General features: G+C 39.3%; 2 protein-coding genes and 1 long non-coding RNA gene across 3 annotated transcripts; 2 read left to right on the forward strand and 1 right to left on the reverse strand.

The window, feature by feature from the left end:
* Positions 1 to 3,407: 3,407 nt before the first annotated feature.
* lgsn (lengsin, lens protein with glutamine synthetase domain) lies at positions 3,408 to 8,203 on the reverse strand. Its single transcript, XM_085355550.1, has 4 exons — positions 8,162 to 8,203; positions 7,234 to 7,918; positions 6,421 to 6,587; positions 3,408 to 4,601 (listed from the first exon to the last, which is right to left on the reverse strand). Exons 1-4 carry the CDS (start codon positions 8,201 to 8,203, stop codon positions 3,408 to 3,410), a joined length of 2,088 nt encoding a protein of 695 aa, XP_085211676.1.
* Positions 8,204 to 13,905: 5,702 nt separating this feature from the next.
* LOC146630033 (uncharacterized) lies at positions 13,906 to 16,427 on the forward strand. The gene is made up of 2 exons (XR_014906251.1): positions 13,906 to 14,045; positions 15,843 to 16,427. It is a non-coding gene; the product is annotated as an uncharacterized LOC146630033 (long non-coding RNA).
* ptp4a1 (protein tyrosine phosphatase 4A1) lies at positions 16,419 to 20,305 on the forward strand. Its single transcript, XM_085355551.1, has 5 exons — positions 16,419 to 16,540; positions 17,206 to 17,298; positions 17,641 to 17,771; positions 18,095 to 18,169; positions 19,251 to 20,305. Exons 1-5 carry the CDS (start codon positions 16,436 to 16,438, stop codon positions 19,366 to 19,368), a joined length of 522 nt encoding a protein of 173 aa, XP_085211677.1. The 5' UTR covers positions 16,419 to 16,435; the 3' UTR covers positions 19,369 to 20,305.
* Positions 20,306 to 27,046: the final 6,741 nt, after the last annotated feature.

Consider the following 27,046-nt stretch of genomic DNA (forward strand, 5'->3'; position numbering starts at 1 on the left):
TACTTCTTATATAGACAAAAGTCTTGAATCTATGTGTTTTCAGTCCCATTGTTACAGGTGTATAAAATCAAACACACTGTCATACAGTCTGCCTTCACAAACAACATGTCTGTGAACTGTATCCCCTCCTAGATATTCTGCGATGAACTGTAAGTGTTATTATGGCAAAGTGGAAGTCATTGTCAGCCATACCCACAGCGCTAATGTTCTGCTGACTCTCTACTCTACAGTTGATTAACATCAGTACTAAAACTGCATGCCAGGAGCTCTATGGTGTGGGTTTCTATTGATAACCAGCTCCTGTAGGTGTAATGTGTAGATAGCTCACTAGCTACTTTTGTCCATATGGTGTATGAAGACTGAAATTGTGGAGCAAAGCGTTGGTGGATTTGGTGGTTTTTTTGTGCAATGTGTCACAAAAAAACACCAAAAATATGTCATATGCCTTATCATTTAATGTATCATATAATGTATCATTCATGAAGCATATTGATATATAATTTTTTTTTAAATATGGACGATGCTGTACATTTTCTCAGTGTATTTTGATGAATTTAGCAACTATGTTCCAAATATGAAAGCATTCACACTGGACTTCTATCAGATATTTTATCATAAAGTGTCTGTGAACACTAAACTGCTTTCTAAGTCTCTGTGGAAGATATCTGCTGCATAGTCATCAGTGTTACTCTTCTTCACATCAGTTCTACAAAGCTTTTTAGGTTAAGCAGAGACACAGTTACATGCCTACTTTATAAGCTCCCTCTACAGATCACCATCTTGGTGTTGTTCTTTATAACGTGTTAGGTTTTTGCTTCCTGCTTTATTTTGTGAGCTGCTTGTTCCTTATGCTTTGCTTTTACTTTTGCTTCCTTGCCTCATCTTCTGCTGTCTCTGTGCGTCCTTTGTCAGTGTGCCTATTCGCTTCAACCCCAGTGATAGTAGCTCTAGTGTATTTGTTTAGGTTTCAGCAGTTTATAGTTTTCAGTGTTTCCCTTCTGGATTTATGATTTACCTTTTGTATTATTGCAAAAAACAATAAACAGTTCACTTCAAATTCACCGCTGTCTACCTGAGAGTCTACATTTTGGTCCTGTGCACAACATTCAGCCTGCATATCTTACATGCCATGAAATAAGACCATAACTGTAGCTATGGGTAGCTATGTTTGATGATAATGATGATGTCATAACTTTGCAAGACAATGATGAGTGGTGGCTTTTATTAAGTCAAAGATTTAGCTGAGCAGCTGATTCACACTGAGGCCACAGAAAAAATAAGAATATCAAATTGCAGCCAAGCTAGGGACCCCAAGACGGTAACATGCTTATTACACACCAGAAAACTAAATTGTTGCAATTTTCTCAACTGCTTGGGCTGCACTCCTAAATAATAGCTGAATTTGTCAAAATAATCTGAAATTCTTCATTACTTTTTGGTTCTTCTGCACAAAATAAAGCATTTCTAATTCTTGTTTTGCAAATGTTTTAGCACAGATGGGCAAAGGACTCTGCTTGCTGCACATGTCTTTGTCATTAAAACACATTATCAGTTAAATAGTTTAATTCTCTAAAATATACTTTAATTTCATGTGTAATATTTGTCACATGTCAAAGAAAATCTTTAGAAATTCAAAATCTCTCTAATCTTTCTATGCACAATAAACTTTGAATATGTATGTTGTAAAGCATATTTTTAAAGCCTGAGCACTGGTGGATCAAAAATAAATCTATAACACAACATTAACACGGAGGAACTGCTCATACAAACATTTTGTAGCCTGTGAAATATGCAGGGCAGAGAGGATGTGTGGCAGTAAATAAAGGGAAGACAACAGAATGCATGAAGGTGCATAAAAGTGCAAAGGATGGATGTAGCATGCACGGTAGCTTTTCTTATGTTACCTTGTAAGAGGACATCAGGTGGGAGGTCAGAGAAAATCTGTGACCAAATAGACAATGACTCAGCCCTTCTGTGCTATTGCTAGCACTGTAGCATTATATTGCAGATAATAGGACTGTTTTGGTTTGATACTTCGGGTATGGATAATGTGCATGCACATTGAAGTAATTTGTTAGTTTTCTGGTTACTGTGCTTGACTGTGTGACCACTGAAGGAAACGTGCATTTTTCCTTTCAATTCATGCAAATTAAATCCCACTTTTGCTTTACAGATTAGAATGTAAAACTTTCTGCCCTTGAAATCAGCATTTGATAATTAGTTACTTTCAGCAAAAATGTCTGACACAACTTCACCTACTTCCAAGGTGCATGGAGAGGATGATAGAATTCACAATGCAGGAACTCCAGCAACACTTAAGGGAAGATGAACAACTTTAATAATTGACCAACGCGCTTCGGCTTGTGGCCTTCATCAGGGTCATAGTAAAACATTGTAGAAAATTGCATAAATACAAGACAGGAAACAGAAAAAAAATTCAAATTAACCAATCACGCATGTGTTATTTTGAGACAGGTGGGGATTATGTCTCCTCCCCCCCATCCTCATCATTAATGATCTAGTCCAGTATTTACTTGGGCGTGACTTAACCAATTAACCAATACCTACCTGTTATATGTCAGATGATCTATAATTAGTTACTTTGACAGACAGTAGTAGTCAGTTGTCTTCACCACCACTTCGCTGTCATTAAAGCATTTCTACACCTACTGTCAGCCAGACAAAATAGTTTGGTTTTACACAATGTTAAGACAACTTTTGACTTTGTTGACTTTCATTTACACAATGTTTCTGATACACACACTGGGGTGAGCAACCTTTGCATTTAACCGATGGTCTACTGCTACATGTATGAGCAGTTTAAAGAACTGCAACTTCAGTGCTAAGAGCTTCAAAAATAATGTGCCAAAGTAAGTGAGGCATAAATATAAATGGATGCACAATGGAGAGAACTTTAGCTTTCTACAGTGAACATGGCAATGTTTTGGCAATGACCCTATACTTGACCCTGTGTTCAAGATCAAATCCTTCTAACTAATATGCACTAAAAACAATTGACATTATTACTAAACCCTAAACCTATCCCTAGGTCTGGAGTTTAGGTTTGGAATGATCACCAAGGTTTAGTGCTACTATGCCATTATATTCACACCATTCAGAGTAAGAGCAGACTGCATTGTTCTTGGCATTAACAACCAGAACAGTGTTTTGCTGTGTGCATACAACAACAAAATAACTCAACAAAAAAATAGCACAATACTGCTGTTTATTTGGGGGGTTTAATGCCTTTATTTTGAAGTAATATCTTCTAAAATATCTAGAGTGTGTCTAATAATAATGTATAACATTGTATAAAATAAAATCGTGTATATTCAAGCAGCTGATTCACATGCTTTTAGTTGTTTGGCAGGAGGAGGTGTGTTTTGTATAAAGTAAATTCAGGGTTTCTATATGAAATACTCAAAGCACTTGTTCCTCTCATCATCCATTTCCTGGGTCTCAATCTCAAACTTCTTCATGGCAATGAAATACTGAATAAACGGCTCCCCAAGGGCACTGCGGATGACATGATCCTCCCCCAGCGCCTCCAGAGCTTCGTCAAGCTTTACTGGAATGGTGAACTCTTTCTGTTGGATAGGGGCTTTGTTAAGACTGCTTTCAACATTCAGGTTTCTTCTGATACCATCCAGTCCTGCAGCCACTGTAGCTGCAAGAACAATGTAAGGGTTGGCCATGGCTGAGCCCAGCTTGTTGTCAATGTGCGTCTCCCTCCCGCCGTGACACTTGATGTTGAAGGAGCTGCTGTTATCATTGCTGCCACAAGTGGCATACAGCAACCGCTTGGGGTCTTTGATGGTTTTGGCAATGTGACTTCTGCAACCCAGGCCAGGTGACATCAAACAGCTCAGGGCAGCAGAGTGGGTCAGGAGGCCTGCCAACCATTTTCTACCAATCTCAGACATCTCGCCTGCTTTCTCTCCACTGTGGAAAAGACTCCGTCGCCCATTAGCATCCCACAGGCTATGAGAGAGCACCCCAGCATTGTATAGACCATCGTCAGTAAAAAAGCTGGCAATGTAGCTGTGTTTGCGAGCCATTTCTTTGATGCCGGTGCGGAAGGTGAAGGCGCTATCAGCGGCAGCAATACCAAACTCTGGCCTCAGGTTGATCTCCATCTGCCCAGGGCCACTTGCAGAAGCAATGCTGTCTATGTCAGCCCCCATGCAGTACATGCTGTCCACTAGCTGCTGGAAGAAAGGCAGGTCATGGTTGCTGAGCAGGGTTGTGGCAGGAAACAGGAGTGTCTTTGGTCCAATCCGGTCCGGCGCTCCTAGTACACAACATTCATAGGTGAAGGATGAGTGCAGGGAGAAACCCAGGCTTTGGAGCTGACCGAGAAGCTGCTTGGCAATGAGGCGAGGCGAAGTGCGAAGGGGGCTTCCGGTCACGGTGCATGGGTCGCATATGACCCGTGCTGTTTGTTCAGCCCAGGGTAGGACCCTAAAAGTCGAAAGGTCAGGGATCAGAAGGACATCACTACTGAAATTGGCAGTGTTTGCATGGTCCACTTCATTGCTTTGTGGGCTCAGGGTTAGCTCCAAATAGCTTCTTGGCATTGGTACCCCATATACTGCTTTCTCCTGTGAGTGAAACATATGCATTAAAGCACTTCTCACCTTTCGTTAGAAGGGATAGATAGATAGATAGATAGATAGATAGATAGATAGATAGATAGATAGATAGATAGATAGATAGATAGTAGGGGTGCAACGATATTCGTATCGATATTGAACCTTTCGATACAGTGCTTTCGGTTCGGTACGCATATGTATCGAACAATACAACATTTGTAATTTATTTTATCAACTTTCCTTCTGACGATGCTGTCTGTGTTGAGCGCTCAGTGAATCTGCGTTCGACTACTCCGCCTAGGCTGCACTGTCCAGCGCAGATCCACTGAGCGCTCAACACAGACAGCATAGTCAGGAGGAAGAGCGCAGGGCAAGCTAGCAGACAGAAGTTAAGCTCTCCTTGCAAGATGGACCTCCCCCACCCTCATTCAGATCTGGCGTTTGGAATTATTTTGGTTTTCATGTGACGTATGACCCTGAAGGTAAGCGAGTCATGGACTAAAGTAAAACAGTATGTTGGATGTGCCATGCAATGCTTAATTACATTGGTGTGAACTAGTGTGTTAGCGCAGTTAGCTCGTTAACGTGTTGGCCGTCTAGCCCCATGCACGGGGCGATCGGTGGTAGCTCGTTAACGGAGGTTTGCCTGTTGTGGCGTTAAGGTCATTTCAACGAGATTAACCTGAAAGCACTAGTGGGAACACAACGAATATGACTGCACATTTACGCCGACATCATCCTAGTGCAAAGACAAAAACAACAAGCATGCTACTAACTTTAGCCGAGTCATTTAGACAGCTGTTAGCACGTGATTCTCCTTATGCTGCTGAGAATATAGCCCAGAAGAAGCGGATAGTATAGCTTTTATTTTGGAAAGAGACATTTCTCTGTAATAAACTCTCTTTTCCAAAGATGAGTGATTCCTCAATCAGATACAGGGCTTGCAAAATCGCTAGCCCGACGTCCCGGAGCTAGCGATCTTTCCAGTCGGGCTACAAAAATCTCTCTGCCCTGCCCGTCGGGCTATTGTAGGAAAAATATATGTCAATGCTTTTGCATTCTTTCAGAAATGTAGCTGGGTAATTATGTCATTGGCATCGGTGAGCCACTGTCAATATGTGACATATTGAAATCGCGTTTGAATTTGCGCTTGTTTTTTTGCTTTCACTTTGCAATGACAGCACTGATCTGTGAGTGATGATAATTTGTGCACCAATTCCTCTGACATCGTCTTATTAATCGTTAGCTTACTATGCAAACATGACAAGTGAAATCTCCTGCAGCAAGCTTAAACATGTGAGAGGTTGATCGCACAGAGAATCGCTGAGCTTATGTGAGTCCGTGTGTAAAAGTAGCAGTATATATATTTTAGTTCTGCTGAGCCAAATAAGACAGGTCGGGGTGAAGAAGTGACAGCCAAAGAAAAGCTTACCACAAAACGGAGAAGTTATGACAAATCAGACTATAAGGCAAAAAGAAAGTGCAGCTTTATGGTTTCATGGACAAAAGAATTTCTGTGGCTGCAATATGACAAGCTAAATAACCAGGGCTGCACATAAGTGGTCCGCAGGTGCGCATTCGCTGTCAAAATAAAAAACGCGCACAAGGGTTAGGGTTAAATTTAAAAACTGTAATTTTGAGTTAAAATATATATTTATAATTTTAATAAATGACAAATTAAAAAGGCATGAACATTTTTTTGTATCGAAAAAATATCAAACCGTGACACCAAAGTATCGAACCGAACCGAACCGTGAATTTTGTGTATCGTTGCACCCCTAATAGATAGATAGATAGATAGATAGATAGATAGATAGATGTGCATTACATGGAAGAAGCGGACAGGTACTGTCTTGGACCTTGACACCCCATGGAGGTCAGTGGCTTCAAAGCGGACGAAGTTGATATTGTCACGTGCTATTTGTTGTTTAATTTGCTCCATGGCTGCAATGAACCTCTGGTTCCCAGAGATCTCAATAGTGTCTTTTCCGTTATCTGTGGGAAACAGTTTGAAATATTTGCAAAAACATTTGAGAATCTTTCATTTTAAATATAAAGTGTCACACTTTTGAAAGAAAAAAAACATGTTGTTTTTTAAGTCAGAGATTTCATAATCAAGTTCAAGTAGCATCATCAGGACCACCCTAGACAAGAAACAATTATCTGGTTTAAGATAAGTTTCAAACAGTTTGTCCACAGGCAGCACAGTCAAGTGGATATTACAGCTTAAAACACCTCACTGTTAGTCACTGAATGTAATACTATGAGCAGAGAAAGCCAAATCCCACCAAAAAAATCCTTAAGCTAGACCTCATATATTGTTGTCCCAGATTCTTTTAAATGTAGAATAATGAGAGTTTATTACAACACTAATTTGTTTATTTTGATTAAATTACCTTTAAGAAGGTTTTAAATCATATGAATTTTCCAAAAACAAAAATGTGTCCATTTTTTATATTCAAGACAATGAGAAATATTCAGTATTCAGCTTTTATGAGCCAGTAATTTCTAATCGTTTTCCGTGAGCAGAAAGGTATCATTCCAAGTCTAATTATTTGCCAAATATATACTTTTTCAACATAAAATATTTCTTCCTTTCTATCAAGAACAGTGTAACTAAATCTAATCAAACTTCACCAACCTGTATGAGAACCGCCAGTCTCTCCCCAGGAGCCACCACTCACATATGTGTGGGTCCTGACTTCAGGCTGCCTATTTGTGTTGGCACTGAACCTGAACGAGCTGGATGAATCCATGGTGGAAGGCAGCTGAATAGATGTGCTATCTCTGGATCTGGGCCCCCTTCTGGAAGCATCAGAGTGTGGTTTGAAGGTGCTGAACACCCTGTGAGAGTTTCCATCATCCTGCCGTCCATCCGTCCCTCCACCACTAGTGCTGCTTCCGTGGAGATACGTGTAGGGACTCCCTGGTTTCCCCTCATGTCTTTCCCGGATACTGAGCAGGGGACTGACCCTCAGGATGGTCTTCAGCTCTTCCATGGTCTGCCTTGGAACACCCATTTTATCATAGGACAACCTGGTTTGACATGATGCCTCTGTGGTCCAGTCGTCCCCAGCATCAGCTTCATCCACAGAGGGATCATTAACTTGCTCTGGGGGCTGGTGAGGCAGAGGGCCAATGGAGATAACTGTGGGAGTGTTGGGAGTTACTGGTGTACCGACGGGACCATGGATGATGGATGGGCCACCTCCTCTGCTATTCCAATCCATCGGAGGCACATACTTCCCAGTCACCCTGACTCCTTTCTTGCTGCCTAGACTCATCCCGGTGCCATCTATTTGGTCGTTGCTTCTATTTTGGCCTTCCTGGAAAACAAACAATGGCTCTGTCAGAATAATGGTAAGAGAAGGTCAAGTTATGCATGAAAATGATTACCAAGAAGTGTAAGCAATCAAATCTGAAATCATATTGAATGAAAAAAGACTTCTAAATTAAAAATACAATCCTCCAGGTATTTTTAAAAAAAGTGAAGTAATATATATGAAAACCCTACCAATGGACATTGCTCAATTAAATTCAAATCCAAAATGTAAATGTCAAGTTGTTACCTTGAAATCTTCAGAGTCATTCATTTCGTTTTTTGTACTCATGTACTGGGATTTGGATATTGATAGCCCCCCCTGTGAAAGAGCTTCACTCGCACATTAATTTTTATAGACAATTGGTACAATGATGACGGATTAGAAAATTCTTTCTGCCCCACAAAACAGCCACGAGAATCCAGCTGGAAACTGACATCAGCCGGCCACTGGTGGACACTGAAGCACTGCTGCTTTGAGCTCATTGGTTGTTTCCGAGACCAATTCAGTGGCGCTTTTGTGTCACCGCACAGTAAAACTGCAGAGCTCAGCAGTTCTGTGTGTGTTTCCAGAAAGATATGGGAGCAAAAGTATTTATTCCACACAATTATAAAGAGCAGACAATAGCAGCTGATACTGACAGTCTAAGCATTTAAGAACTGCTACAGGGCAGCGTGACACCAGCAACATAATTTTCTTAATTACTCAATAATAAATGGTGCCACTTTCTAATGTGTTTTATATTTAAATGCGGTGCCACAATATCTAAGTGTACTATTAAAACAATTGTAAAAGTGGTACTAAATTATAATTTAAAAATAAACCATAAGCCTAAATCATTACAGCCATTAATTTCAGCTTACTAAAGCAGATAAAAACATGTGAATCAGTTGGCTACTACGCATTCTGGGGGTTTTCAGTGAATCACAAAACAATCCTTCTTATTTTCCATTCCACCTTTTATGACAAAAATCTTGTCTTTAAACTGCTCAAAAATGTTAAACTTTGTACCACTTTATGTCTAGATCAAGTACCACCTACTGCATGTGATACACGTGTTACTGCTGATACAGCCAAGTCAAGGGATGTGTTACATTTATTTAATTCATAACTTTATTGAAATATGACCAAAAAAATCATGATGAGTATGTTAAGCTTTTTTATGCAGCTGTTTTTTATCCTTTCAATATAAGTTAACCTATCATTCCAAACAGCGGGTAGTCAAAACTGCGCCTATATTAAGTATTTTTATTTTTTGTCATTTACATTTACATTATTATTATTTTTATAACAGTAAAAAGTTCATGTGGAGTCTGAAACAAAAAAATAGCAACATATTTTTTAGCTCTTTGGCAACAGCAGGAAGGAAAAACTCCCTTTTAACAGGAAGAAACCAGGCTCAGGAAGGGGCGGGGCCATCTGCTGTGACCGGTTGGGAGAGAGAAGGAAGACAGGACAAAAGACAGGCTGTGGAAGAGAGACAGAGATTAATAACAAGTATGATTCAATGTAGAGAGATCTATTAACACACAGTGAGTGAGAAAGGTGACTGGAAAGGAAAAACTCAATGCATCATGGGAATCCCCGGCAGCCTACGTCTATTGCAGCATAACTAAGGGAGGATTCAGGGTCACCTGGTCCTGCCCTAACTATATGCTTTAGCAAAAAGGAAAGTTTTAAGCCTAATCTTGAAAGTAGAGATAGTGTCTGTCTCCTGAATCCAAACTGGAAGCTGGTTCCACAGAAGAGGGGCCTGAAAACTGAAGGCTCTGCCTCCCATTCTACTTTTAAATACTCTAGCAACAACAAGTAGGCCCGCAGAGCGAGAGCGAAGTGCTCTAATAGGGTGATACGGTACTACAAGGACATTAAGATAAGATGGGATATAATTATTTAAGACCTTGTATGTGAGGAGCAGGATTTTGAATTCAATTCTGGATTTAACAGGAAGCCAATGAAGGGAAGCCAAAACAGGAGAAATCTGCTCTCTCTTTCTAGTCCCTGTCTTTTCAGTGAGTTTTTTGGACATCCTGATAATAATGAATTACAGTAGTCCAGCCTGGAAGTAATAAATGCATGAACTAGTTTTTCAGCGTCACTAAGAGACAGGATATTTCTAACTTTAGAGATGTTGCGAAAATGGAAGAACGCAGTCTTACATATTTGTTTAATATGTGCATTGAAGGACATATCCTGGTCAAACATGACTCCAAGGTTCCTCACAGCATTACTGGAGGCCAAGGTAATGCCATCCAGAGTAAGAATCTGCTTAGATACGATATTTCTAAGATTTTCAGGGCCGAGTACAATAACCTCAGTTTTATCTGAATTAAGGAGCAGAAAGTTAGCGGTCATCCAGGTCTTTATGTCTTTAAGACATTCCTGCAGTTTAAGTAATTGGTGTGTGTTGTCTAGCTTCATTGATAAATAAAGTTGGGTGTTATTTACATAGCAGTGAAAATGTATGCTATGTCTTCTGATGATACTGCCTAAGCTCAGAGTCGGGCAGCTCAGCGTTGCTGAAAAACTGTACTTCAGTGCGGTTATCTAAAAATGGGGTACATCCCAGATCCGGTCCTGTCTAGACCCATGACATATTCATATATGTCATATATACCCTATTCTTTGTTTCTTCCTTTCTGGAACTCTTCCCACATATGTGGCTTTTTTTTGGGGGGTGGGGGGGGGGGGGGGGGGGGGTGTTTTTTTGTTTTTGTTTTTTTTCTGTCTGTTTGTTTGTTTCTTTATGCTGCACAGAACCCTGTGGAACCCCATAATTAATCTTCTGTGTGAAGAGGACTCTCCATTTACATCAACAACTTAGATAGATATGATACAAACCACTGTAGAGCAGTACTTGTAATACCTACAGCATGCTCTGATCGCTGTAATAGGTTATTGTGCTCAACAGTATCGAACGCTGCACTGAGGTCTAGTGGTAGTACAAGCATAGACATGTGTTTACTGTCAGAGGCTATTGTTATCATTAATTATGCTAAAATTTGTTAATTGAAAATCACAAATTTGATTTAAAAAATCTACATTAATTTTGATAATTCATGTATGTTACTTTTTTCAATAATCTTTATAAGAATTCATTTTAAAACTTAAGGTATGTTTGAGTGCAGTATGTATTTTACCACAAAATATTGATGAACGAGTGACTCGATGATACCTTAATCAATGCTGGGCTACGATGAAGTCATCATGATCAGGATTTTTTCAACTGTTTTTCTATTTTTTGTTACCTGCACACTTCTGTTTAAAACAATGTTAGCCATGGTTCACTGTGACACATCACAATGTAGTATAATGATTAGAAGTGGAAATTTGCAATCAAAGCAAAGCTTATAATATTAAACACAAACAGATACACATATTTCCAGGGGTAGAACCTTCTATTATTCTTACTATACTAATAAGCCAATTTCTTTTTAAAGTCTGAAAGGTTGTATAAGTGGATTGAAAAATGTATGATGGAAAATATTTTTACAATTAAAATGACACAGCAGCACGTATACTGCTGGAGTCATGAATGACCCTATTCAATGGCTTAAAGGCTAGAAAGGTTCCATTTTTTACAAGGAACTTCTCGACAATTTCAAAGGACAAAAATATGTAATTTGGTACTAACTAAAGAGAAAATATGCATTTTCTTTCCCATTTAAATATTATTATTTGCTTATTACTAACAGTTTGATCCTTCATGTACATTATGTGTTTTGTTTTCAGAACATGCTAAATACTGACATATTGCTGGCAGCTTCCAGTTTATTCAAGTAATTAACGGGAATCCATATCATGTATAGTTAATCAGTCTTTTAATTTACTTGCTGAAAAATAAGTCAAAACTAAAGTTACCTAAAATAAGATATATACTATAACGGTAAATCAATAATAAATTACTTTTTAACCAATTTCATAAACCATCTTAAAAGAAGGTTTGTTCAGTATATGTTTAGTCGGGATTATTGTACCTGTTGTAGTTATTCAGTCATTCTGGTGCTCCTCTTACTCGATTCTGATGACTCAGAATTAGATCCTGATGACTTAAGAATTACTCATCAAATAGTATGACTCAGTGGCTCTAGAGATCAGCTTCACATCCTCTCAGCATTAAGTTTAATGCACATGTTAATGATCTGGCTTTTGTTCTTAAACAGGGAATTTATAAAAGATTAAGAAATAACTACTTTGATCAAAGCTTTTGTACAGATGCATGCAAATCAAGAGTAAAGAAAAAAGAGAAGAAAATCATGTGGTTTACATCTATGTAGACAGATCAAACTTTGCATGTGAATACAGGCATTTGAATTTTAATAGGCATGTGAAGACATGTGAATACAAAGCAGATTTGATCAATATGACAAGGTTGGACGGTGGTGAATCTACAATACATTTAATTCTCAATTTATTTTTCCTTGATCATTTTATTAAAAAAATTAAAAAAAAGTCCTTCATATTTTTAAACCGTTTTCAAATTTTTAAAGCAATAATATAATTATATTGAATAAGTAGTATCCCATGCTCCAGAAGGACTTCCCACCAGGGCACTTTGAGGGATGTAGTCAAATACCTTCTCCGTGTAGGCCATTATAACGTATTGGTTATGTTGTTGTCAGCAGTGGCTGTTTCTTTGCACGTTGAACTCCCACAGGATCTGAGCTATTGTGTTTTGGGGTTTTTTTTGTGCATCCTTGCTGAGTGTTCCATTTGATTTTGGAACTTTTAACCCATGCTTGTAATAGATGTTCCTGTAGACTATCACATAGATTTAACTTAACAGAACATTTAATACAGCTGCCATAAGGCAAGAGGCAGGGTGCACCGATGCAGGGATAACACAGAGAGACAGACATCCATCAGCACTCATATTAATTTTTACGGACAATTTAGAATCCACAGTTAACCTAACCCCTCTGACTGCATGTCTCGAGATTGTGGGAGGAAGGCAGAGTACCCAATGAGAACCTACACGGACACGGGGAGAACATGCAAACTCCACAGAAAAAGGCCCTGGCCAGATGTTGGATTGAAAACCAAGAATTTCTTTGCTGTGAAGAAACAGTGCTATCCACGGTCCCACCTTGCTGCCCCTTTTCTATCTAAGATTTATACACAGTCACACATAGTGAGCTACTCAGGGTTCGATATCTTGCCTAGTATCTGGAATAGTAGCAGACTGGAGCAGCCAGAGATCAAACCAACAACCTTCCAATTAGTAGATGACCTGTTCTACCACCCTGTAAATATGATGGTTGATTTGAACCCAGGACCTTCTTATTGTGAGCCAGAAGAGCTAACCACTGCACCATGGTGTTATCCCATTTGTGATTCAAAGCACAGTAAAAAAGCTTTAAAACTCAGAAATTATTTGGGAATTTTCCTTTCCATTTCAAGTTATGAAATGTATCTACACAAAGGTCTGTTCACATGAAGTCAAAAGAACCACACATGTATAATTCTATGGTGTCGTGATTTCTGGCCTCCTCTGTCCTTGTGTATTTTCTGGAAGTGAAGGACGAATTAGGCCACAGTCACCAACTGACCTTTGCAGCCTGAAGACAGAGAGATGTCTGGACATAACACTACACATTTTCAGGGTGGGGTTTCACGAGACCAGTCAAGCTAAAGGCAAAAGGAAAGAAAGACAAAGGGTTAAGGAAGTTCGGTTTAGCTTCGAAATAAAGCTCTGTAAACAAGCGAATGGGACATGATGCGTGAGCATTCATCAAGACATTTACACATTGGGACGTTTTAAACATTTCATTATTTAAGATTTTGAATATTTTTGTTGTATGCTCACATAGTGTATAGTTCTACAAAATTATACATTTAATTCAGCTACCAGAAACCTTTAGTAAAAACTAAAGGTACATAACTTACAACTAAAGGTGTATATTTAATACTGAACAGTGTTTTATAGTGAAAGTCCTGACAGGAAATGACGTTAGTATCTCGGGCTCTCGCGCGCTCTCTCTCTCTAACTCTTTCCCGGCAGATCAGGAGACTTCGGCTCCGCTCGGAGAAACAGCACAGGACTTTATGGTGGAAAACCGTTTCATAGTTTTACCTTTTTCTAGGGACCGGCTGTATGATTAAGCTACAATCTTCAATGAGTAAGCATATCCCAGTAAGTAACCTGTTTTTCGTGGCTGCCATTTTGTTTCTCGGTTTCGTCTCCTAGGCTCCTCTGGTAAATCAGTACGTTACGGTGAACTGTTACCAGCTGGCCTTCACGTTGCTTCGATGAAATCACGGCCTGCTCGATAAAAACCCAGTTCAATATTTCCACAGTGCTATTGCCTAACGTTGCCTTTCTCATTTAACTGTAACGAAAATTCACAGAACATGGATTTGGCCATGTTATTTGAGTGCAATCTTAGAGCTGCATGATGATCGTCACGATTAGGAAGCGGCTGACGGATGCGCAGCTCGGGCTGGTCCCGGCTCTTCACTCGGAGTTTTTGCCGTCTAAAATCGACGCATATTTATTTGAAATAAACGAAACACGTAAATGACGTGTTGTTAGTGGTTTGCGAGACTGGCTACGTGCACGGTGTCTGGGTCGGGCGTCTTTTTGTCACCTCAGAGCACTGTGCAGTCTGTCACAGCTCCCGACGGCGCCTATAGGCCTCTAATGTTATATGATGGCGCCCGGTCTATCCTCACACAAAGGACACTTTACAGCCTTGTAATGCAATGCAGAGACATGTCTGCTATTTAAGCCACTTCTGCTTTGCTTCACGTCTCTCTTATATTTACAAATCACTGTCCTTTCAGTCAGGCAGTGGCTTTTAAGTGCTTGGTAATATTTCTAAGTAAATGCTGCTTTTCGGCCGGAAAATAGCAGATTAACAAAGCATGCTTGACCGGCTTAGATTTTACTATTTCGACAATAAGATGAAGAAAACCTTTCCAGTAAGCCAGCGCTCGGGTATCGAGCTTCTGTGAGGAGTAAAGGGCAGAAGCATTAGGGAGGAAATGGCAGAGAAAGCATTTGTGAGTCACATTTCTGACGATCATAACAGCGTGTATGTTAAAGCCCCGCTGAAGGCCCCACGGTGAGCTCAGCCTGCGCACACAGATACGACCTGGATGTCAGAAATGACACGTTATATATTTATTTCTGCTGTACAGCGGCAGCACTGCGCTGTGATTTTATGTACTGGGAGGTACAGTCTGCTCTGCTGTGTTAATCATTGCGTTATCTGAAACACCACTTTCTCTGCATGGGAATCAAACCCCAGACACTCTAGTGTATTTAGTCTCCAAACAATGTTAATGTGGCTGTTGACATACTTGAGTGTGAAACTTGGCATAATTAAAAAAAAAAAAAAAAAAAAAAGAGTAGCTCAGAAAGGCTGCGGTTTAACTGCCTGTTTCAGGGTAGCTAATATAAAGAAAATTATACTGTGGGATTCGATTACTGTCATTACACCCTAAATCTGTGTTTCTAGCCAGACTCTGTGCTGTTGTCTGAAGGTAATTCTAAAATTCAAATGAGGAAATTTGTTTTATTCTTTTAAAAATGAATGGCTCATGACTTTACTGAAAATCCCTCACTTGTTTCACGGCTGCTTTGTCTATACTTTGGCCCTGTGCTTCCTCTATGATCTAATCCCTTTGTCTTTTACTCTGATGGAGTGGTATGTTTGACTAGGGGCTTATGGATATGTGTTTGGGATTAGAGTTGTCACAATATCAGATTTTCCATTTCATGATTATTGTGCTTAGGAAAAAAGAAAAGAGGCACAGTTTCCATATAGAATGTGAATAAAAACAGTTTCTCAGTAAAAGTTTGTCTTTTTGGCAAATGAATTGAACTACACTGAGAACAGTTGCCTGTGCTTTTTGTGTTCTTTAAAGGTGTTTAAAAAAATAAAAAATTAAGCTTTTCTTCCCTCCTGCCCCCTTCTGTGTCCTGCAGCAGTTCTGTGGTGTTCTGGGTCACACATTTATGGAGTTTCTGAAGGGCAGTGGGGACTACTGCCAGGCTCAGCACGCTGCCTATGCAGATGAGTGAACAGCCAAACTCGCCATCGATCCGACGCACTTGAGCCACAGGAGGGACCCCGGAAAGTTGGCAGGACCGGGACTCCTCCCAGAACCAGCGATAACTCGGCCTGGATGGGGTAACTCCACCTGCTGCACACTGCCCTCGTCGGCTTCCACCTGGCCAGAATCAAGGTGGAACCAACCTTGGTTTTTTTTTCCTTCCTTTTCTTTTGTTTTATTCCAAAGGAGAGGGTTTGAGTTACTTCTCCAATTGTCCGCCCTTCCCAGCTGCCAACTTCCCAAATTTGCCTGTTACTGTTCTTTTTGGCGGGATTATTTTTATTTTATTTTGACACTTAGCCTTGCCAACCTCGAAGAAGACTGGAGGATTTTTTTCTTTCGGAGTTCCTCAAAACTTGTTGGACATTTGTTTGACATTCCCTCCGAGTTTAACTGTTTACATTAGTGTTTACTCTGTGGAAGACATTTTAGTTTTGTTATACATTTTTTTCCCGCATTGTCACGATGGCTCGAATGAACAGACCAGCCCCTGTGGAGATTACCTACAAAAACATGCGGTTCCTCATTACCCACAATCCCACCAACGCCACCCTGAACAAGTTCATAGAGGTGAGCCAAATTGTGGTCAAGTGTTTACATATTACAGAGTGTATATTACTCTAAGCCCACATTGGAGAAGCATGTAACCGGTGATTACATGTTGAGAAATATTTTGGAAACGACCGCAGTTTAAAATCTTTCCTGGAAATGTTTCAGCCAATGAATGCAATGACTACAGAATCGTTTTAGATTACAGGAATTGACGTATGTAGGTGTATTACTGTCAGTGTGCTTTAGAGGGTTGGGCAATCGGACCAAATTGGTGACTAAAATCAATTGATTCCTTTAACAGTTGGCTTTTTTTCACAGACTTCAAGAAATTGCACATTACAAAAGAGCTACCAGACAGTACCTCTTTCCTTTAAAAGGGAAATACACACAAGAACAGATTAGCCGCTTATGTCAACCAAAGGCAGTGGGATGTCACTAAAATAGTCATGGGCGAAGCTATCTAGCTTAACTTATCAACTCTTTAGTCAAGCGAATGATCTAAAAACTGATGATATGAAGAATACCACTAACTGACATGAGCTAGTGTTTGCATACATCAGCAAATTCATTTTCACTTCTTTTTGTTGGAATTTTAACGTGTCGTCCAACCTTAGTATCCTGAGGTAGCTTTAACAGTCTTGTTTGCCTCTTTCGCTCATAAATCCTGTGACATGTGATTACAGGAGTTGAAAAAATATGGAGTCACCACGGTTGTGAGAGTTTGTGAGGCCACCTATGATGCCACCCTGGTGGTGAAAGAGGGAATCCAGGTTCTGGTGAGTTCACACTTCTGACTTCATCATGACTCCTAATGTTTCAAACCAAAACAAATGTAGTTTTTTCATTGCTCTGGGTTTTCCCCCCCAGTATACCAGGCTATTGTTTTTTTTTTTTTTTTATTCTGGTTTTTATTGTGTAACAGATTTAGGTTTGGGGGGGGGGTTCCCTCCAAGCGAAGGTTCAGATTGTGCAGGAAGACAAGCTCCACGGGTGTCCTTGCTGCTGCAACAACATTTTTCTTTCCCCGCAGCTCAGCCTTCTCACTTCTTTTGTTTTGGTTTCCAAGGAACGGAGGCCACTGACATCATTTCCTTTTTTCTTCTCTCTTCTTTCTGCAGGATTGGCCATTCGACGATGGAGCTCCTCCCTCCAATCAGATCGTGGATGATTGGCTGAACCTGCTGAAGCTGAAGTTCAGGGAGGAGCCCGGCTGCTGCATTGCTGTGCACTGTGTAGCAGGGCTGGGGAGGTAAGCAGTCACTGACACAAAGATTCAAGTTGTTATATTTTACGTATGATAGTGAAATGTGGCTCTTGCTTCTGTTTGTATTCTGATACAGAAGCAGTCGGTGCTAAAACAGTTATTTGATGATCCCTGTTTTCATATTGTTTTTATATTGTACATAAGCTTTTATTTTAGGGGATTTTCTCTAACAAAACTGTTTGAATCCATTAAATAACGTTTTCCCCCATGTTTGTTTGTTTTGTTTTTGTAATTGGAGCAAAACACTATTTTGCATGTTAGTTTTAACTAACATTCCTGGTACTGTCTGTTCCCTTTCTTTTTCACAGAGCTCCTGTTCTGGTGGCACTCGCTTTGATTGAATGTGGGATGAAGTATGAAGATGCTGTCCAGTTCATTCGACAGTAAGTAAAAATAATTTGGCAGGAAATGATTAAAGAAGCTACTTTTTTTCTTTTTTTCTTTTTTTTTTTTTTGGATGAGTTGAGGTTTTTTATTATAAAACCATTAAAATATCTGATAGTTAATTACATTTGTAAGGCTCTCTGGTGGACAGACTTTGGCATTAACTTTGAGAAAATCCTTGATTTTTGTCTTGCAGTAACCTGATACTTTGATACGTAAAGCAGGGAGGCCTGAGTCATATCTATAAATAGCAGAGATGTCAGAGAGTGAGATAAAGGATGATTCAGTAGGTGTGCTTTAAAGTATGTGTCATCCCTTGAAATATTTATAGAGCACTTGGCAGTCAGCTTTTTTTTCCAAAGACTAATCAATAAAATGAGGGAAAGCTCAGCAATTTGAGGCTGTCATAGAAAGTGGTGTTATATTATTGATTAAATATTATTAATACGGATAAAATCCATTTTTTTCTTTTTAAATTAACAGTTAATAATAGGACTTGAATTTTTTAAAGTTTCTTTTAAAATCCTCAACAAGCCAAAGAATCGTTATCATGCTGAATGTAAAAATCATACATATTGCCATGAATCTTCATATAGAACAGAGTTAGTTGACTATTTCTGTAAATGTAATAGTACAGGGCAACCACTTTGCTCTTTTCCAACCCAGCATTTATATTCTTGCACTCTATCACAGTACCTTGTTATTCAGAGTACTGGTCCTTAATACAGCATTTTAATTCCTTTCCGTTTCCCTTTAACCAATCATCTGATTGGTTGCCCCTCACACCCAGAAGGTTAGAACAGTTAGTGGGTGGAGCTTCTTTTCTTACAGTCACAGATCTGTGGCTGAGCTTTCCTCTCTAACATCAGACAAAGCCATCATAGAAAAGCCTGTAAGTAGGGTTCACAAAAGCTGAGCGTTTGACTCACAGGGGTTAGACTGCTTATATGCACACTGACATGAATTATTTAAACTTTGGGCATGTTTAATATATTACAATATCCATGGTAGCAATATATATTATGGATTTACAAAAAAATCGGCAGTCATGAGCTAATTAATTTCTACACTTGCTTTCAGGAAGCGCAGAGGAGCATTCAACAGCAAGCAGCTGATCTACCTGGAGAAATATCGTCCAAAGATGCGCCTGCGTTTCAAAGATTCTAACGGCCATCGCAATAACTGCTGCATCCAATAGAGCCAAACATTGAGCCACACCAACCCCTCCCCAACCTACCCTCCAACACAGAAGAGTTTCATTAAACCTTGCTAGCTTATAACCTGGCAGGCTTCCTTTTTTTTTTTTTTCTTCTTTTTTTTTTCTTTTTCTTCATTGTGTTGTATTTTAATTTGGAAAACCATGCTTGGTAAATGAAATTCCCCCTCCCTTTCTAGTTTCAAAATTAAATGTCAAAAAAAATGAAAAACAAGAGTTGTGTGAACAGAGTTTTTTCTTCATGTGCCCAGAAAAAAAAATAGGAAGAGTCGTGTATCATTGTAAGATGTTGGATTAACTGTTTTCTGAAAATGCATCCCAAAGATTTTGATTGGCCCGTGCATTCACATTGCCTGAAAATGTGTTAAAAAAAAAAAAAGAAAAGAAAATAGGTTAAAGAAATGTTTTCTTGATGTGAACAATTATGTGTACCCTGTTCAATTTTAGGATTCAGTTTCAAGACTGACTAGAAAGAGGTATGCCTTTCTTCAAATCAGATGGATCATCCATAAATGCCTTACAATCGGAAGTGGAACAAAGGCAATCGAGCAGGAGTCGGCTCCTGTTGGCATTTGGAAAAGGTGTTTCATTTTTCTACTTGGAACAAAAAAAAACCTAAACTGTTGCCTTTGTCTTGTGCAGGAAGTCTTACACACACTTATGCCCTTTCAGTAACTATTTTTTATTATAAATGCTTAACTGTTGCAATATTTGTCAATTGAAAGTCTAGGAACTTTTTAGTCTTTATCAGACCTTCTGTTTACTTATTAACTGCCATGTTAAAATAAAAATGTGATCTTTTTCATTTTTCCTTTTTTTTTTTTTGGTTTATTTTTGTTTAATTTTGTTTGTGTGTGTGTGTGCGCTTCAAACTGGACTTCCAACATCTGCAATATTTTGTATGCCTTTTTATTTGATGTCCATAACTTAAGACTTGGATACTTGATGATTTTATGTATTTGAAAATGTGTACTATTATTATTAGGTTGGCTATTTATACTATCAATGGATGTGTGATTTAGTACAGTGAGCAAAAAAGTTTTACCTGTTCACCAACTTGTGAGAGTACATTAAATGATACACTGAAAAAAGATGTTGGTCTTTTCTCCCCATTTTCTCAAGAGAAGAAAAATGCAGGAGGGGTTTGAGCAAAATAGGACTGATAAATACTTCTTAATAAAAAAAAAAATGTTGCAGATGTAGCGCTAAAAGACTTTCTTGAAAAATGATAATAATAATGGATTGGATTTATATAGCGCTTTTCAAGGCACCCAAAGCGCTTTACAATTCCACTATTCATTCACTCGCATTCACACACTGGTAGATTTAGCTGTTTGGTTGAATAGCGGCTTTTTCTCAAACCTTTCATCGTAAAATACCTGTATTTTTAGCATTTACATCACCAATAGTCCAGTAAACCAGTTTACATTTTAATCATTGCAAAGACTAAAATTTAGCTAATTTGTGGCCCAATATGAGTTGACAGTTACATTTGTTTCAGTTTCTATAGTCTTTGAAATAAAACATTCAGTCCCATGATTAATTCAACGCCCTGCTAGGGCCGTAACACTGGGTGACTGGCTCCAAGATGAGTCCTGTTGGTTCAAACTTCTTCCATTTACTGTCGATGGAGGCCATCGTGCTCATTTGGACCTTCAGTGCTTCAGGAATTTTTCGGTATCCTTCCCAATATCTGAACCACAATGCAATCCTGTCTCTCAGATTTACAGACAATGCTTTGGACTTTATGTCTTGGTTTAGGCTCTGACATGCACTGCCAACAATGGGACCGTATTTGTCAAATCAGACCTCATATCCAATCAACTGAATTTACCACAGGTGGATTCCAGTCAAGTTGTAGAAATATCTGCCAAAGATCCGTGGAAACTATTTACACTGGCCACTTTGTTAATTATACCTTACTATTACCAGGTTAGACCTTACCTGCCCTAATTCTGACACAGGTCAAACAAGATGCTGAAAACATTCAGTGGAAACTTTGATTCATATTGGTGTGATGAACATCTTTATATTATAGAGTCTTCAAAATAGCCACCTTTTGCTTTGATTACTGCTTTGCACACTCTTGGCATTCTCTTGATGAGCTTCATGAGGTCATCACCTGAAATGGTTTTCCAACAGTCTTGAAGGAGTTCCCAGAGATGCTGAGCATTTGTTGGCCCTTTTGCCTTCACTCTGCGTCCATTTCTTCCAAAATCATCTGGATTGGGTTTAGGTCAGGTGACTGTGGAGACCAGGCCATCTGACGCAGCACACCATCACTCTCCTTCTCCCTCCCTTACACAGCCTGGCGGTGTGTTTGGGGTCATTGTCCTGATGAAAAATAAATGATGGTCAAACTAAACACAAACAGGATTGGATGGGATGTCGCTGCAGGATGTTGTGGTAGCCATGCTGGGCCCTGTGCTTCGTACGTCGCTTACTACATCCAAGATCAAATGAAACATCCAAGACCAAACCATCGCGCTAACCGTGAGCGCGCTAATCCGGTTCCCCGAACACACCTGCTGTTGACGATTAGTACAGCTGGACGCAGTAATGTGACATCACTGGGTGTCGTAAAAGGGGCTACGCATCGATAGTAGAAACATTGATCGGCAACCCTCTGATTGGTCGGCGAAAATGTCGACGGAGCGCGCTCGGCTCGGTATCTTTCGGCAGCAGAGCAAGAACTCTTGAGTGAGGGATTTCAGGAGTTTCAGAGTTTAATCAGAACGCAAGGGAACACTGCAAAGGCTGCAAAAGCAAGGAGCGAGGGCTGGCAGGAAGTTGCTGACAAATTAAACTCGTAAGTAATTTAATAATAACAATAATAATGGAGTGGATTGATATAGCGCTTTTCAAGGCACCCAAAGCGCTGTACAATGCCACTATTCAGTCACTCTCACATTCACACACTGGTGGAGGCAGCTACAGTTGTAGCCACAGCTGCCCTGGGGCAGACTGACAGAAGCCAGGCTGCCATATCGCGCCATCGGCCCCTCTGGCCAACACCAGTAGGCGGTAGGGTAGATTTATTATATTACACTATATTATCCAATATTATATTACATTATATTATAATATGTTATATTTTATCCTCTGTCACATTAGAGCCACGACAGGACCCACTAGAACATGGGAACAGGTAAAAGTGAAATATAAGAATATCCTACAGAATGGTAATATTTATCACTTATATTGCTTTTAGTCTCTTGGAAAGAGACCCTGGAATAATCTGTTTGTTTATAACAGCAACCAAGAAAAGGGCAGAGCAACAAAAGACAGGTGGTGGTCCTGCACCCCCTCGTCAACAAGTTGGTTAAGTAAATAATACCCTCACGGGAAAATCGATATCTCTCTATGAGCACACTGTCGCGCTGAGCTAAAGGATCCTGTCTGTCCCGCAATATACGCTGAATTCTGAGGACTCTCCTTATCAATCTTGCACCTTCCGCAATGGGTGGCTCGCGTATACGGACAGGACATGGCTGCGACAGACTTCCCAAATCCACCTTCGCTTTTATAGCCGTGGTCTCTCATCTTGATTACACGAAGTAATCTGCAATTACTACTCTGAAATATGAATTAAATCTGTAATAATCACATACATGTAATAGAATGTTAATAGTACATTTCCCTTTTTTAGGAAATGACCTGTGTGAAATCAATAAATGGATCAGGTGCTGCATCGTCTTTAGTTACATTGATGTTATTTATTTATGGTGAAACAGTGGTGGAATATCGCTGTTGCTTTCGTATGAATGACGCGGGCATACCTGCGTGGCCGCGATCTAATCCTGTTTACATAAAGTAAACCTGCTCCCCAGCAGGTTTACGCTTACGGCTCTGTTGCTATGACAGCAAGTCCCGGATGGGCTTCGGGGAACCGAACGATCCAGGATCACGCGAAATCGTCAACAATCTAATCCAGCTAACTTACTTAGCGAGGTACGAAGAACAGGCCCCTGGTTCATTGTGCCTTCAGTTTGAATAAATCCCCAACAGTGTCACCATCACACCTCCTCAGCCATGCTTCACAGTGAGAACCATGCATGTAGAGACCATCCATTCACCTTTTCTGCATCGCACAAAGACATGGCAGGTCGACCAAAGATCTCAAATTGGACTCATCAGACCAAAGCACAAATTTCCACTGGTCTAATGTCCACTCCTTGTGTTTTTCGTCCCAAACAAATCTCTTCTGCTTGTTGTTTTTCCTCCGTGGTGGTTTCTTAGCAGCTGTTTGACCATAAAGGCCTAATTCACACAGTCTGCTCTGTACAGTTGATGTAGAGATGTGTCTGCTACTGGAACTCTGTGTGGCATTTATCTGGGCTCTGATCTGAGGGGATGTTAACTTGCAATTTCTGAGGCTGGTGACTTGGATGAATTTATCCTCAGTAGCTTGTGAGCCAGCTTTGACAGAGCGCTTGATGGTTTTTGCAACTGCACATTCAAAGTTTTAGCAGTTTTACCTACTGACTAACATTCAGTTCTTATAGTAATGATGGACTGTTGTTTCTCTTTAATTAGCTGATTTGTTCTTGCCATAATATGAATTTTAAGAGTGGGGTCCCAACCCCACTAAGAAGGCAAGAAACTCAACAAATGAACCCTGACAAGGGTTTGCAGCGCTATCAACAAAGCGAAGGGTGGCTACTTTCAGGAATCTAAAATATAGGACATATTTAGAGTTATTTATCATTTTGCCTTTGCTACATAAATCCAGATATATATTACATTTATATCTGGATTTATGCGCCATATATTCAATGTCTTCAGTTTGTATCTACAGTGTAGAAAGTAGTAAAAATAAAGAAAAAACACAAAATGAGAAGGTGTGTCCAAACTTTTGACTGATAGTATAGATCATTACAGCCTGAAATATTAATGCATGGTTGGATGAATCCATGTCTTCATATTGTATATGTTAAATTCTGTGACCCATCTGAATGTCACAGTAAAATTCAGCACTCATCAGACCAGGCAACATGATTCTGATCTTTTATTATTCAGTTTGGGGGAGTCTACATGAATTTAAGCCTCAGTTTCCTGTTCTTGGCTGACAAGTGTGGCACTCAACGTGATCTTCTGTTGCTGGAGCCCATCTGCTTCAATATTTACAAAAACTTAGCTGTAACATTCGAGTTAGTTTCTTACTATTAGTTCAATGCTATTGGGCCCAATCTCCCCTGACCTCTGACACCAACAAGGCATTTCTATTCATGGAACTGCTGATTACTGGATATTTTCCTTTTTAGACAATTGTCTGAATGCTTGTGTGGGAAAATCCCAGTAGATCAGCAGTTTCTGAATTAATTAGGCCAGCCTGTCTGGCACCAACAACCATTACACATGAAAGTCACTCGAATCACCCGTTTTCTTCATGCGTCATTTGAACGTCAGCAGGTTGTCTACATTCCTAAATGCAATGAGTTGCTGCCATTTAAGTGGCTGATTAGATATTTTTGTCAAAGATTTGAAAATGAGCCTGTAACGGTCCGCTACAACCTCTGGTGTACGTTTTGGAATAACTTTGAGAAAGAGTATTCAAAAAGGGGGAGGACACAGTGAATTTCAAGTATACAGAGATGGGCAGTAACGTGTAATCTGATTACTTTTTTCAAGTAACGAGTAAAGTAGGGGATTACTATTGCAAAACAGTAATTAGATTGCAGTTGCTTTCCCATAAGCATGTTACTAAACCGTGATTTTGTTTGTGAGAGTGTCTCATGACAGTGCCGTACGAGTGTGTGACATCCGTGGCAACAGACGTGTGTAGATCAATGGATAATATGGAGTGCGGGAGAGAGTCCATCCATGCTGCATTTAAAGTTTGGAAGTACTGACATTACTTTGAGTTTGATTCCGTAAAAAGTGACACAAACATTAGCGTCCGCTGTTCACTCAGTGTGGGAAGAAAACTTCTTTCTACAGCAAAAAAATTAAACTTCAAATCTGAGCAAGCACCGAGCAAGCTGCCATGAGAATGTAAAATTCTAAAAGAAACCCCCAAATCCTCTCACTGACATGACCTCTGCAGCACCGGGCAAACCTCCACCTCCTGCCCCACCCCTGCTAAACAGGTGACAATAGCTTTAAGAGCGACAGGACTTAGTGCCACTGAGTCTTTGATTTAATTTATTTATTTTGCTCCGTTTTACTTGCATCTATTTGAAAGAGTGTAAACACAGAACATTATTTTATTCTGTATGCTGGAATATGCAGAAAATAGGTTTAAATGCTAAACAAATGTCTTCAAGTCAGAGAATATTACATATAATTTATTTTTTGCTTGATGCATAAAGTTAAAAGATTAAAACTAATCAAACAAGTTTTAAAAAGAGACTTTTTGAATTTTATATGCAAAAAAACAGAATTGGGTCTATTGCTTGATTACATATTCAGGTTGTGTATCATCTTTTTAATAAATAACTAAGTAATAAAGTAACTAATGACTTTTGGAAATAAGTAATCAGCAAAGTAACAGGATTACTTTTTGGAGAAGTAATCAGTAATTAGTAACTAATTACTTTTTTCAAGTAACTTGACCAACACTGGCAGTGTACACAACTGTTTATATTCGGGTTAAGTCAAAGGATTAAAGAAAATTAAAACCTACCAAAATAGTTTGGTTTGCACTGGTTTCAGTAAATGAAGATAAAAGTAAAATAAAAAAATTAGGTGAAAGCTTGGCAGAGACCACCTAAAATTTTAATGAAATATTTGAAATATTTACAGTGAGGAAACAGGATGCAATATCAATGACAATTTTAATGACACTGTAAAAGCACTCATTTTAGTAAGCATGGTTAAGCACGTCTTCATGAGATCGGCTTTCTGATACTTTTTAATCCTTTTGTCTGAACTTGGTGTGTTTTAAAGTAACAAACAGCTTTGAGTTTTTCATCGTAGTGATTCAAGTTTACGTTTTGTTTTAAGTGCACTTCATTTTTATTTTCCTTGTTCATACAAAACATGCCAGGGGTTATCAAAATGTTTTTATTTCCCTCCTTTGTACAACTTGAAGATGTCACGTCAAACTTTGATATAATAAATAAGAAGTCATATAAAACTGCCAGAGAGGTTTTCAAACATGGCCAACCTCTAATCAAAACCACACAGAGACAGAAATTATCAAACATTCTCCTACATTAAGAGCAAAAAGCACAAGTGGGGATTTAAGTGGACAACCAACAAAGATACTCACAAACTAATGTATGTTTTTCATCAGTATAATTTGCATATTGACACATTTACATAAACACACAGAAAATATTGCCGTGTTGTTTGAATCGAGAAGGGGCTAGAAGGTTTGTAGAGGGAGCTTTTAATTTCTCAAAAATAAACCCTCCTTTTACTTTTACAGTACAGAGATGGCAAAGTTGAGGTAAAATTATTTTTTTTGTCATATAAAGGAGTTTCAAAAGCTGATGGGTGTTTTTCAGTGTCCACCATAATATGACTTTATAACCACAAAGATGGCTTAAAAATAAATCTAGTTCCAAATCAGCTGACTACATTTAAAAACACAACAACACACTCACACACACACACACACACCAAGCTTCAAAACTCAAATGGACACATTTTCTACAGAGTTCTAGTTTCTCCTCCACTCTGTCAGTTTTCCGCCTAATGCAGCTGTGGTCCCTCC

Source organism: Diplotaxodon limnothrissa, linkage group LG6 (genome assembly GCF_057381915.1).
Source record: "Diplotaxodon limnothrissa isolate DT_005_m linkage group LG6, D_limnothrissa_male_GT1.1, whole genome shotgun sequence".
Lineage (NCBI taxonomy): Eukaryota > Metazoa > Chordata > Actinopteri > Cichliformes > Cichlidae > Diplotaxodon > Diplotaxodon limnothrissa.